This window comes from Corvus brachyrhynchos, unplaced genomic scaffold, assembly GCF_000691975.1.
Source record: "Corvus brachyrhynchos isolate BGI_N302 unplaced genomic scaffold, ASM69197v1 scaffold142, whole genome shotgun sequence".
Lineage (NCBI taxonomy): Eukaryota > Metazoa > Chordata > Aves > Passeriformes > Corvidae > Corvus > Corvus brachyrhynchos.
Window position 1 is genome coordinate 3,849,449 of NW_008237226.1, and position 12,618 is coordinate 3,862,066.

The window sequence follows — 12,618 nt, forward strand, 5'->3', positions numbered from 1 at the left end:
CAGGAACAAGTGCAGTCCTTTTATGTTAAGTTTCTTTAAGTGTGAAGCAGAGTGTTATTGTTGTTCCATCAGATCACTAAGGTCACTAAGCTAAGCCGTGGCTTGTGTCCATTCACCTTTAAAAATACTTGAAAAAAATTTTTGTAATAGGCTGGCCACTTATCTGGGGAGGAAGAAAAAATCTCATTTTATTACGTCTAGTTTGGAAAAACAATCAGCCTCCCACACACCCCTATGCACATGAATGGCAGAAGAATAAAGGATGAAAAGTGCAAAGCACAGAATTTTGAATGCTGACAAGATCTTTCTAAGGAACAAACCTTCTTCCAGTACAGTTGGTCTGGACTTTGGTGAACTTTTATGGCACTTGCAACTTAAATCATTCTTGTAACAAAACAAGATAATTTCCAAAAATGGCAAAAGAGACTCAGGCCAGAACTGTACAGTACTTTGGTTCAAAGGTTGCAAATAAAGCTGTGTAGCTTCTACAGTTCTAAGCTGCAACATCCACCATTGCTTCTTAAAACTAAAGACAAAACAGAAAAAATAAGTTGTTATTTTAGTTCTTTGTGCTACCAAGATCTAACTGTAAGCAAGCACACAAGTGAATGATTACACTTTGGAGCTCTTGGTCCACTAGATATCCTGGTTTCAGGTTCACTGGAAAACACCAGATAATGTGATTGCAAAGTCTGTGTTTAAATTGCTGCATGATAAAGAGAACAGTTCTCTCTTAAACCATACTTAAAATATTTGGCAGTTTATATAGAAAACGTAACTTATAAGCAGCATTCATAGCTGTACCTACTCAGTTGCATTTTGCCATGTCTCTACTGTGTTTGTTTTGTTATACCTTCCCTCCCAACATCCAGTTATACATCCTATTTTTTCTTTTGTTAACAGATTCCTGTGCTGCTGTCTCTAGTTCTCTCTTCTTTCCAACCTAAAGAAAACTGAGAATATATTACAGATCTTTTCTCTGCTTTTGAAAGACATTTCAGAAATGTGCTGAAAATAAGAGACCACAGCATGAGAAGGAAAAGTTAAGCTAAGAACTGAAAAGCAGTAGAAATTTTCCATATGGAGGAATACAGGATCTAGTAGGCAAAGCCAAATATTCCTACTGCTGCATAGCTACCATGCCCACTTAAAACAGCAAGAACTAAATGATCAGATACGCTGAAGCACAGGAAAATAACTGACAAGGAATGAAAATGAATCTGAAATGAGACTGTGTCATAGAAATATGCCTCACAGTTTATTGCATGGCAGTATTCATATTTTAGATGCTCCTTATTATCTTCAGAGCCTCTTTTCAGACTGTGCTCATGGTACTGTTCTTGTATGTGCAGAAAGGTAAAGTAAAACTGAAGTCTTCACTACTATCAATCAGAGTTGTCTTTCTTTCTCATGTTCAGTATGTCCAGGATTTCATCTGCAATATCCATACACACAGCAAGAAGTTAAAAACCCAGTCTGTTGACAATTCACAATGGTGTGCAAATAAAGCAAATTTTAAAAAGACAAGGAATATAATCCTTTGCTATAGAAATCAGACTAAGTTTATCCATTTCAGTTTCAGTTTCAGACAGTTCTGTTTATGGTGGTTTACATGAATATGTAGTCTTTCTGTTCTGCTCCCATCCAAACCCAAGTATCTGCAGCCACATCACTGATGCACTTGGGCTGTGGAAGGAATATGTCCTATACTTAGAAAAATAAGCTCTATATTCAACTGCAAAGTATTTGCTGATAATGTTTCAGTATATGATACTTTACTGTTGAGTACAGGCTTTAAACAAATGTTTCTGTGCTTCCAATGGCTTGGCTAATTGAATAATATTAATGGAAATAAAAATTTAAGTAATGACATACTGTTACTTAATTTGTAGTGAGGGTCATTTAGCACACATAAACAAAGCCCCCTGTCAGATATGCATTTGCAAAGTTACGTATTGATTATTCTTCAAGACCATTCAACAGCAAAGCAACTCATCATAAGGAATGACTAACCCAGGATATATCAGGAGAAGAGGACATAGTACTTCTAAATTTCCAAGCAGTTCTCTGCAATAGCAATATTTCTGTGAACAATTTCCCCCAAAGCCCACTGTCCTATTCAATCTCCAGATGAAGAACACACTCAGGCCATTGAGAACCCGTGGCTCTCTGTTGAACACACATTGCCAGATGTATACCTACTTTTTTTTTAAAAGTGCAACCTTAAAAGCCTGTATCTGTGAGAGATTAGCACCTACAGGAGGAGCTAATTCAGACCAAATGAGCACATGATGAAACTGATGCTAGTTAGGACAGACTCAAGGAAGAACTGGACTGCAGATCTCTTCGGAGAGAAAAGCCCGTCCTGCTCAAAGCACCACGGAACCTACAGGCTCTGTTACAAGTTATCACTTTGTTGCCTCTGGTAACAAATGGGAGTTGCACCTCCTTCTCTGGGTAAGGACAAGCATACAGTAGCTCACATACTCATGGCCTGACTTCCTTTGAAGCTACCTTGTTATGTGTGTATGTGTTTGTGTGTGTGGTATTTTAACAGACTGATGACAATAATCATACTTCCAGAGTAGCTTAAATTCATGCAAATTTAACTTACACACACTCTTTTGCCGGTGCTATGCAGCCTCATGGATGCCAGAAGAGAGACACTGTGAATTCCACCCTCAGCCTCAGCTCTCAGCTGACAGTTCTTAATAGCTCCCACATACATTGCAACCCTTATTTTAAACGAAAGTCTCACAGTCCTGGGTTTATGTCACAGATGAGACAACTGAAAGCTTGTACAGCATCACTGAAAGACGTGCAAAGCATGGAAGCTGGGACACCACTATGCAACACCCTCTCCTTCCTTGCTGGTTTGCAGCACTGTCTTTTACAGCGATCGCTTCAAGTGCTGTACTGTACACATTAACAGAAAATAGCTTTGCCACTCTTTGTGCCACCCTGTCACACTGACTTGTTTCTGAAGAGGTTACAACTCCTTTGAACTCAGGGTTAATTTCAGCAATGATTTCAGTGAAGCCAAGACTTTACCACATGATCCAGCTAAAGAGAGTTACTCTTTTTACTCAGTGGCAGAAGTTCAAACTTCCCTATCCAGCTTCAGGTTTTGGAGACAGCTTAAAAAAAGGTGTTCCTGTTACACTTGGCTATTTCTGTCTGCAATCACTTGAGCACCTTCATCCCACAAAGCATTAACTGAAATTTCAGCTGCAGAGCTGACTGCTCTTCCTCTGCTCACGAGTCAGGTAGAGGTAGAAGTGAAGGGCACATTCTGAGTGGGTTTCCCCTCTCAGAATCACAGGAACATCAGGGTTGGAGAAGACCTTAAAGATCATCAAATCCAACCATCAATTCAGCACCACCACAATCGCTCCTATGCCATAGCCTCAAGTGCCACATCTGTCTCGAACACTTCCAGAGACAGTAACTCCACAATCTCCCTGGACAACTTATTCCAATGCCTGATCACTCCTACATTGAAATTTTTTTTTCTAATAGCTAATCTGAACCTTCCCTGGCTCAGCCTAAGGCCATTTCCTCTTGTCCTTTCAACTTGAGACATGGCAGAAGAGACTGACCCCCACCTCACTACAACCTCCTTTCAGGCAGTTGAAGAGAGCAATGAGGTCTCCCTGAGTCTCCTTTTCTCCAGACTAAACAATCCCAGTTCCCTCAGCTGCTTCTTATGGGACATGTTTTCTAGACTCTTCACCAGCTCCATTTCCCTTCTCTGGACACCCTCCAGCACCTCAATGTCCTTTTTGAAGTGAGGGAACTAGAACTGACCACAGCACTCAAGGTGCGATCTCACCAGTGCTGAGTACAGAGGGACAATCACTTCCCCAGTGCTGCTGGCCGCACTATTCTCATGGTCTCCTTCCACAGACCCATTCTACCACCTGGTTTTTATAGTCGACACAAGAAAGTACATGCAATGGACCTGATGATGGCACTTCAAACTGTACTAATAACCTATGGCTTGTTTGGAAAGGGGAATAAAGATTTACTATATTTTAGTGCTTTAGATGATCCACAATTACTCAATACCCTAAGACATTGTAGCTGAGTATGTGTACTGCTAGTTTATTTAAACCTGATGTTTTATGATTCTAGGCAGCCTGTAGGTCCCAAATCCAGTGTTCACGTCACCAGACAAGGCTCTAAGTTTTGATTTTATCACATCTGTGTACATTATCTAGAACAACGAAGTCCCAGGCTCGCATTTTTTCTACACACAAGAATGTAACTTCTCTAATCGAACACATTTATACCACTGACAGATGACTTACAATGCCAATAGCTTGTTTCCCTGTGTCTGCTGTTTGTGTCCACCAGGGAACTTGGCCCACCACAGGTATTTTAGTAGAGTCACACATCTCTTATCTGCTGTTATAATTTTCAAGCACAGTTGGTAATGCAATAACTGTCTCACATGTATTAGGAGTTGACAGAGTAGGCTGAAAAATGAGACAACTGCTAAAAACATGATTTAATACTTAAAATGAATAAATAATAACCTCATACTATTCGTGCCAATTTTGCGGCTTATGAATTTCTGGGACTGATGATTTTACCAACAGCAGGCTGATTAGAACACCATGGTGCTGGTGCATGAACAGTCTCAGTAAGAAACCCATGTGATCGGAATTAATCTCCCTCCTGGATAGATGAAGCTTGTTGCTCTGAGATAATACTGTTTTACTTTTGCTTTGGAGAGGTGGAAAAGGGTTTTGGGAGAGGAGTGTCTTTCCAGTTTTGGGTTTGAATTGGTGCCTGTAAACATGCAGGCATAACACTGGCCACCCTCTAGCGTATGACTTCTTCAGCTTGACCAGGCTGTGAATAGAACAGAGGCTACAAAAATTCATAGTCTCTTCTGATGATTTTTAGCTCTGTATTTACTCCAAAGGGAGACAAACTCAGTTGCTTGTTTAATATTATAGTTAAATGTGCCTAGCTGGAATTGTTACATAGATAGCCTGACTCCTGAGTCCCACATGCACACCTACCAACCTCCTAGTCTGTGCAGGATTGAAATCATACAGGAGCGGGGTTTTGAAAACCGGGCATGTATAGATGCACTAGCCACGAAGCACCAAAACATTCTGACATTTCTCAAGACTAACTACTCAGAAGAGAAACCAAGATTGGTGATCCGAGTTCTCTTTTATAGAGCATTTCACCCAGCTCTGTATCTGGGATTCCAGTCTTTTTCCCCTTTCATCCTCATTCACCTGGATTAAGTATTACCTAACTGAAGCAAGAAGACAGACAGCCTTTTCTTCCCTAAAACACAGGTCATGGCTTCCTGCTTAGGACCCAACTACACTCCCTGAGCCAGCTGGAAGAGTTTTACGTATCCAGACAGAAGTGGATGCTACTTCCACTTTAGCCTTTCTCTTTAATGAGGTGTTCACTGAGTAGAAGGTACAAAGCCCTTTCCTACTGGTCTGGAAAATGCTCAGCCTCAAAGCATAACCTTTTTAAAAGCAATTAAAATCTTTATCTAAACATTTAAAAAAAGCCAAAGGATGTCCCCATGCCCTCAGGCCCCTGTCAATCCTGCCAGCTGTATCTCTGAAGGACTCTCTGATACGGTAGGAAGCCATAGCATACATTACAATTTTCCCCACTGGTCTTTACTATCCATGCACCAGAGTTTTTAAATCACAAAGAAAACAGGCACTATGACAAATATGTTTACACTTTCATTAGATAACGACACTCCATCCAAATGTCTAGAAGTCACTGCAAACTGTTTAATTAGACAGGAAATTTAAAAACTGGAGCTGTCATACAAGGAATTTTTCAAGTAATGCTTTATTTTGGGGGTGCTGTCATCAGCAGTGCACATGGACAGAGAAGACACACAGAGCAGAATAGTTTCTGTGTACATAACATACACCTGACTATTGAGCAGTTTATTGCTGATCTGTAAATAGAACAGGATCCTTGGGAATCCAACTGAGGGATTTTAGGATACAAACTCTATGCATTCATCTCTGCAGAAGCCTATAAATCCATACCGAATTAAAATGTGAGGTTTTAGAATAGCTGTGACTTTATACAAACCTCAGGTTGCGGGAGGAACAGAGATGAAAAGTGTCATTTTTTAGCTGAATCAGCCAAGATGAGAGAAATGTTCAAATTTACTCTAGGTGTATCTAGACAGAGATGTATTTATTTAATTTTTTGTGTCTAAGTCCTTTATACACTTCTGTATACACTTTCAGATCTACTTCTTAAACAAATACGTGGTTTGCATTTGTCTTAAGCTGTTTTAGGTTAAGGGTGATTTAAACTGAGGTGCCATCCACTTAAAAGACAGTGACCTGTAGCATATAGACTGGACCATTCATACAGAGTTCACTTTTCTCCTACGCTTATCGAGACTTAAAGCACCCTCACTATGTTTGTGACAGCCTACAAAACTATTCAAGCAAACTCAAACTGTCCAGTGTCTCCTTGACATGAACAGGATTGTGGTATGTTTTGTGATGCTGTGTAGTGTTTTATTTTGAAACCCATTCCAGTGAAGTCCCTGGGATATGAAAATGCCCAGAGGAGTCTCAGTATGTTTCTTAAAAATGACAGACCTTTCAGTTCTTTAAAAGAGAAAGCAAAAGAGAGTAGGAAAAGAAGGCAGAAAAGTACCCAGTAGGACAGCAAAATGAAAAGGTTGTTTCAATATCAAACCCATGTCTACCACACAAGTTTTAGCTGCATTCTCACACTCTTATCCTATCAACACCAGTGGAAATACAAATTGGTGATTACCCAAGGGCACTACCATTTCCCAGCAAAATTGCGATTGCATTTATTCAGTCTTTGGGATATAATCCACGGAGTTTGCAAAATTTTACATTTTATTGCTACCAAGGTCACAGTAACATGGGCTTTCTTTTGCAATCCACCAGAAGAATCCGAAAGACAACACAGATCATGCAGAGAGTATTGCAATGTTAACCCACGGAGACACCATCCAGTGCTGTTTGCTGTAGCTTTATGGAAAAGAGCCTTGCGAACAGTCTTCCAAATCATGCTTGTACACTGAAGCATGCAGTAGTCATATTGTTTGCAACAAAAGAACATAGTACATACAGACTTGGCAGATTCCTGACCTCTACAGTTTTTGACAGTCTCCCAAATATAAGACTGAGAATGTCAGACTGACCCTACATTTGGCAAGAAAAATAGAAGTCCTGGTTTTATTGAACTCTGGGTCAAATCAGATCTCATTTCTGTAAGAAAAAAATACTGATTTTCTAATATTAATGTAACATTCGCATTTGTATATAAGTAGAAAATTTAATTTACTGTGTGGATTTGGAGATTCAGCAAAACTCATACACCATTACAAGAAAAAATTAAATTAAATTGGTGGAGTTTGTATATGGCAGCATTTCTTATCTGTCAAAATGCTTCCAATTAAATGAGAAGAAAAAAAAGTTTTGAGCATGTAATAAAGTTCTGCATTTTTTGGCCTGTATCACTCTTACTGAAAATGAAAAAATGAAGTTGTTGACTCTGCTATTTGAATCAGAAAAACAAGCAGCAGCTTAATGCTATTGTGAATATGGGCTAAGGCTGAATCTTTAAAAGTTTGCAATGGAGAGTTTAAATGATATTCCTAAAATCCTCATTCTTTTTTTTCCTCTCATTTTCTGACTTCATTTCTGAGTCAGAGACAGAGAGGGTGGAGGATAGCTCTACCCAGGCCATTTGCCCAGGCAAGAAGCCCAAGAAAAATGATTTTTCCATATAACATTAATAAGTAGTAAAACCCCAAAGTTATTTTGCAAGACTTCAATTAGTATTTGAACTTACTGTATAAATTACACAGTTGTTTCTCAAGGCCCTTACAGTATTGCGTCTCCTTGTAAATTGTACTGATTTGGGGTTTTAGGCAGCCCAGAATATACTTTTCTTTAACATTTTCTTTCTGTATATCCTTTGGCTTCACCATGGGTGTTACAAAAAGCTATACAGTTTTTACATGCAGATCACCCAGGTGATGACAACACCCACTTTTTGCCTTTAGCTCAACCAAAATGCATGTGATTGGATTCGTATCAAGACAGATTTACCCTGTTAAAATTCTTGCAGGTTTGGTCCTCTCCACACCCTACACAGTACAACCTCCACATCAGTGTCTTTCCACAGGCAAAGACCAGTACTCAAGAGGAACTCTTGCATTCACAGCTCACCTGCATCCAGCTGTAATATTTTGTAGTTAGATAGTTCTGATTTCACAGAATCAGCTAAAAAAAAGCCATTTATCTGGGGGGCGGGGAGGGAGGGGGGACTTGACTACATTTAACATCTCTGTTACCCTAACCTCAGGCTACATAACTTATTCTTTAAGAATCCTACCTCTGTTTCCTACCTCTAGAAAACAACTTTACAGTGACTTCTTAGATCTCAAATATCCCAAGAGCAAACTGCAGGCAAACACCTGATGCTTCAATGCACAAACTGCAGAGCAAGAAGACTCTGCTCACCACAGTGCCCTGTCTTCCTCAGGCTAAATCCTTTCCAGAATCCAGCTTTACTCAAATTGATCAACAGCCTCTGTCACCCCGTTTTATCTGCATTTGGATTCAGATTCAACCAGAATACAATAATGCTCATGCAAGCTTTACCAAGAGCTGAGGCAGACTCCCATCAAAAGAGACTCCAAGAGCAACAAGTATGAATTTGCAATGGGCATTTATATTTTGCGCTGCAAATAAAATATCATACCAGGCCTTTCCAATATAAACTGATTCAGTGTATTGTAACAGGCATTATTGCACATTTTTTTAAATGAAAAGTGTGAAGAAAATAAAACTGCATTTCTTACTTTCGACGGAACATTTCTGCAAATATGCAGCCAACGCTCCAAAGATCAACTGCTGTTGCGTAACTGGACTGAAGCAAGACTTCAGGAGCTCTATACCACAAAGTAACAACCTGCAAAACAAAAAGGAACAGGAAAGAGAGTGCTTAGCAGAAGAATTACAACCTCCTAAGTGTTGTATGTACAGCTTCCACTTAGTTTAATCTATATTGTAAAAACTCACACATTAGGGCCAAGTGGTTTAGCCAGCACACAGAAAAGGATTCTGTATGGAAAATCTCGGTATCCATAGCTGCAGTGATGACGACTCAGAAAGTGAGACCATTTCTTGTCAAGAACATTGCAATTCAGGGTACAACAAATCTGTAGTTTCAGAGCACAGCATTGGTGTGACAGTCATAGTACCACACCACACTACCACCAACTCTTTGAAGCTTTTGCAGCTTACAGATCCCAAACACTTTCCAGTGGAGATTTGGACACTCCATAGGGCAAGTCAATTGAACAAGGCCTTGTTTTCTTAACTTTTGTGGATATAGATGTAGTCACCAGAGCCAAAGGGGAAACAAACAAGCCAGGGAATGCTGTGGGTTTATCCATAGGACAAATCAGAACTGTAGCATGTCTGTCCTCACCTCTTTATGGTTTTATGTACTGGTTTCTACAAAAGAAATGAGGTTAATTCAAGTGCATGGGCCAATTAGGGTAAACATGTCTGACCTGTGTCAAAAGTCCTCTCTGAAGAAACTGAAGAAATTAGAACTTTTTAAAAACAGTTGGATACAGACAAAGTCAAACCCTTCTCAAAGCTGCTCCTTACCGAAGGTATCATTGCTGTCTACTGTGGTTTCCTTGCACACAAAGGAACCCTAAACTGTCAGGTTTTAACTAAGCAACACAGCACAAGTATTCCTGGTGGATTCCTGACTTTTACAGTTGTGTGACTGTCTCTGCCCATGTGCTGCTGGTTAGACCAGCAGTTAACTTCTCTCACCATTTATATTCAAATGACACTCTCTTTCCCATGGACATATGCCATGGAAAGCTCCTGTTTTCAGGCTGTTCTTATCCTGGTAGTTATGTCACAACACGTTGTAGAGACCCAGTGGGAATTTTACTGGCACTACTCCATCGGTTTTGATAAGTCCTGCTCACTGGACCCACAGACATGGGACAGTTTATATTTATCCTTTTGTATCCCACAAGTAGACCAAACATAGATGAGGCTGGCTGTATCTTCAGGATATTTGCAGAAGAACACAATGAGCTTCTGCAGAGTCCTGTGTGAGCTACTATCTTTATAGAATATAATCTCAGAGCCACAGGAGTATTCTCCTCCTGAATACAGTTATAATCCAGTCATAACAACACATGACCATCAGCTAAGTGCCAGTATTTTCTTACTCTGTGCTATAATTTAAACCTCTGACAATTAATATGGGGCCTGGGAGGGTCTCTACAATTATTGTTTTTTTCTTCAACAAACATGAAGGTGGGAAATGTAACATGCAGGAGGAGCATGAACCAAATCAAAATTCTGAAACAAAAATGATAGAAACAAAGAAAATTGTAAGAATGAAAATAACTTTTTAAATTATGTTAACTAGGATAGTGAGTTCAGAATTTCAAGACCAACACAAAGAAATGTGTAATAATAGTGGGGTTTTTTATGATAACAATGTAATTGTCTTCTAAAGAAAAATAACAATGGAAGTAATCAGCCGAATTTGCTGGTCAAAGTCAGATGAAACAAAAGTAAATACAACATTTATTACTATCATTACATGCCCTGACAGCCTTCGGAACCACTGAATGGCTATTGATAGGAGGTTCATGGATATTTGCAAGAGTGGTTGTATTTGCTAACAGTTCTTTTAAACACTGATGTTTATATAGAAAATTTGCCTATGAAACAGTTCAATAACACAGTACAAAGTACTGCACTGGCAAGTTACACTTCCAGATACCCATTCACAGAAACAGATTCCACTTTTGTGGAAGTTGGGCATTACTTAGCTCCGTTTGTCTTGTTTCTGATTTGCTACCATACCAGTGATGCTTTTATGAAACACTTCTCTCTATAAAAACCAGAGAAGTTTCTTCAGAGATTCACTCCAAGGAAAGAAGACAAATATAACCAGAGGTCAGGGATCCTCTCTGGAGCTGCCCTGTCTTGAATCAGATAGAATTCCCCCTAAAACATGTTATTTTTCCTAATGCAGATACATCTCTCAAACTGAACTACGCTTTTATTATCGCAGTACATTTGTGGAAAAGCTTACTGAAGTAATATTGCTCTGAGAAATTAGATACAACAATTTCAACCCATTACTGTTTGTGAATGGCTGGGTGTAGTATCAGGAGAAGAGCTGTGTAATCTCTGATCTGTGGGAATACCACCAAACCTCATGATTCCTGGTTTGAGATCCACATGGCTGTTCTCACACAGAGCATAAGGATGATTTATTTTCCCCAATCCCACAAACCCTGCAACATTAGGGCTCTGCGCTCTCAAAGGCAAAGAACTGGGGGATGCATGGCTGTGGACCATATGCCCCAAACTGAAGTCCTTCCCAGATAAGTGTGGCACAGGACAGCTGCTCCTTTCCCGAGAGATGCACCATGGCTCATGCCCGTGTCCGTGCTTGCTCAGGGGAACAGTGCTGTTTTTAGACAGCTGCGGAAGCGTGCAGCACGGTGGCTGCTTCTCCCATGTGACCCCTTACTGGCACAGTTCCCCAACCATTTGCACCCAGCTATGCTCCATGCATGCATACACAGGGGACTGGGAGATATTACTTGAGTCATTTGCAAAGCTAAACCTGTAAAATAGAAGATTTCCAAAAGACTAACAGTTAAATTTCAGCTAATGCCTAATTGCCTTATAGTCAGAGAGGACAGAATCTGTGTTGAGCTGTTTTGATATGCTCTGTCATTCATGTGTCATTATAAAAGTGATGAAGTAACCTTTATGGTTTGTAATATACAAGTCTGTGTTTCAAAATGTGAACCTGAAAGGGATCAAACTGTACTAAATGTCAGTTCGCACACAAGTAATGCTACAGATGACTCCTTTTGTGGTCAGGGTCTTCTCCTGAAAAGCACAGGATGATGTATATGACACAGTGGTTTTGACAGTTTCACACTCTCTCTTACCATAGAAACCAAGAAAATATTTGTGGACATTCCATTAACATTTGTAGAGAAGTAGAAATGAAAATTATTCTGAACACAGGATATGGTGAGGCTGAACAAGCAGGTCATCACTTCCTCTTTAGCACAGTTCTGAGTGAAAAAAGGCTTTGCTTAGGTAAGCCACACCAGCAGGGAAACAAGGTCTCCCTGAGTGACAGTGCGCCAACAGAGCTGCTTGATGAAGTCCCATTTTTAGGATGAAAAAAGCAAGCAGCTGCATCAGTACATCTCACTTAAATCTCTCCTGAAAATCTGACATACATGAAATGCATGATTGCTCTGTAGGAAAAGGGTTCATGTTCATGTGCTGATGGAGATCTTAAATTGTGCAAGACTCCAAAATACTTTGGAGGTTGTAGACTTTAGTGACCATGTTGCATTTTAGTCCTCTCACCTAAGCAACTTTTCTCCACTGCCTCCTCCTTGCTTCTCCTCACCCTGGCTGGTCTCTTCAGCTCCTCTCTTACATCCACCAGGTTTCTCCCAGATGTCCCATGACCTCCTGGCTTCTTTCCCCTGCCTACCTCCGCATTCATGCCACGCACACACCAGTGGTCCCCTGA

At 40.1% G+C, this 12,618-nt stretch overlaps 1 protein-coding gene across 2 annotated transcripts in view; it reads right to left on the bottom strand.

The window, feature by feature from the left end:
• CDK6 (cyclin dependent kinase 6) overlaps positions 1-12,618 on the bottom strand; it is a 136,370-nt gene that overhangs the window by 32,922 nt on the left and 90,830 nt on the right. For both annotated transcript variants that reach the window (XM_017729289.1, XM_008629904.2), the window contains exon 4: positions 8,864-8,973. In XM_017729289.1, coding sequence (XP_017584778.1) covers positions 8,864-8,973 — 110 coding nt within the window. The remainder of the gene's footprint in view (positions 1-8,863; positions 8,974-12,618) is intronic.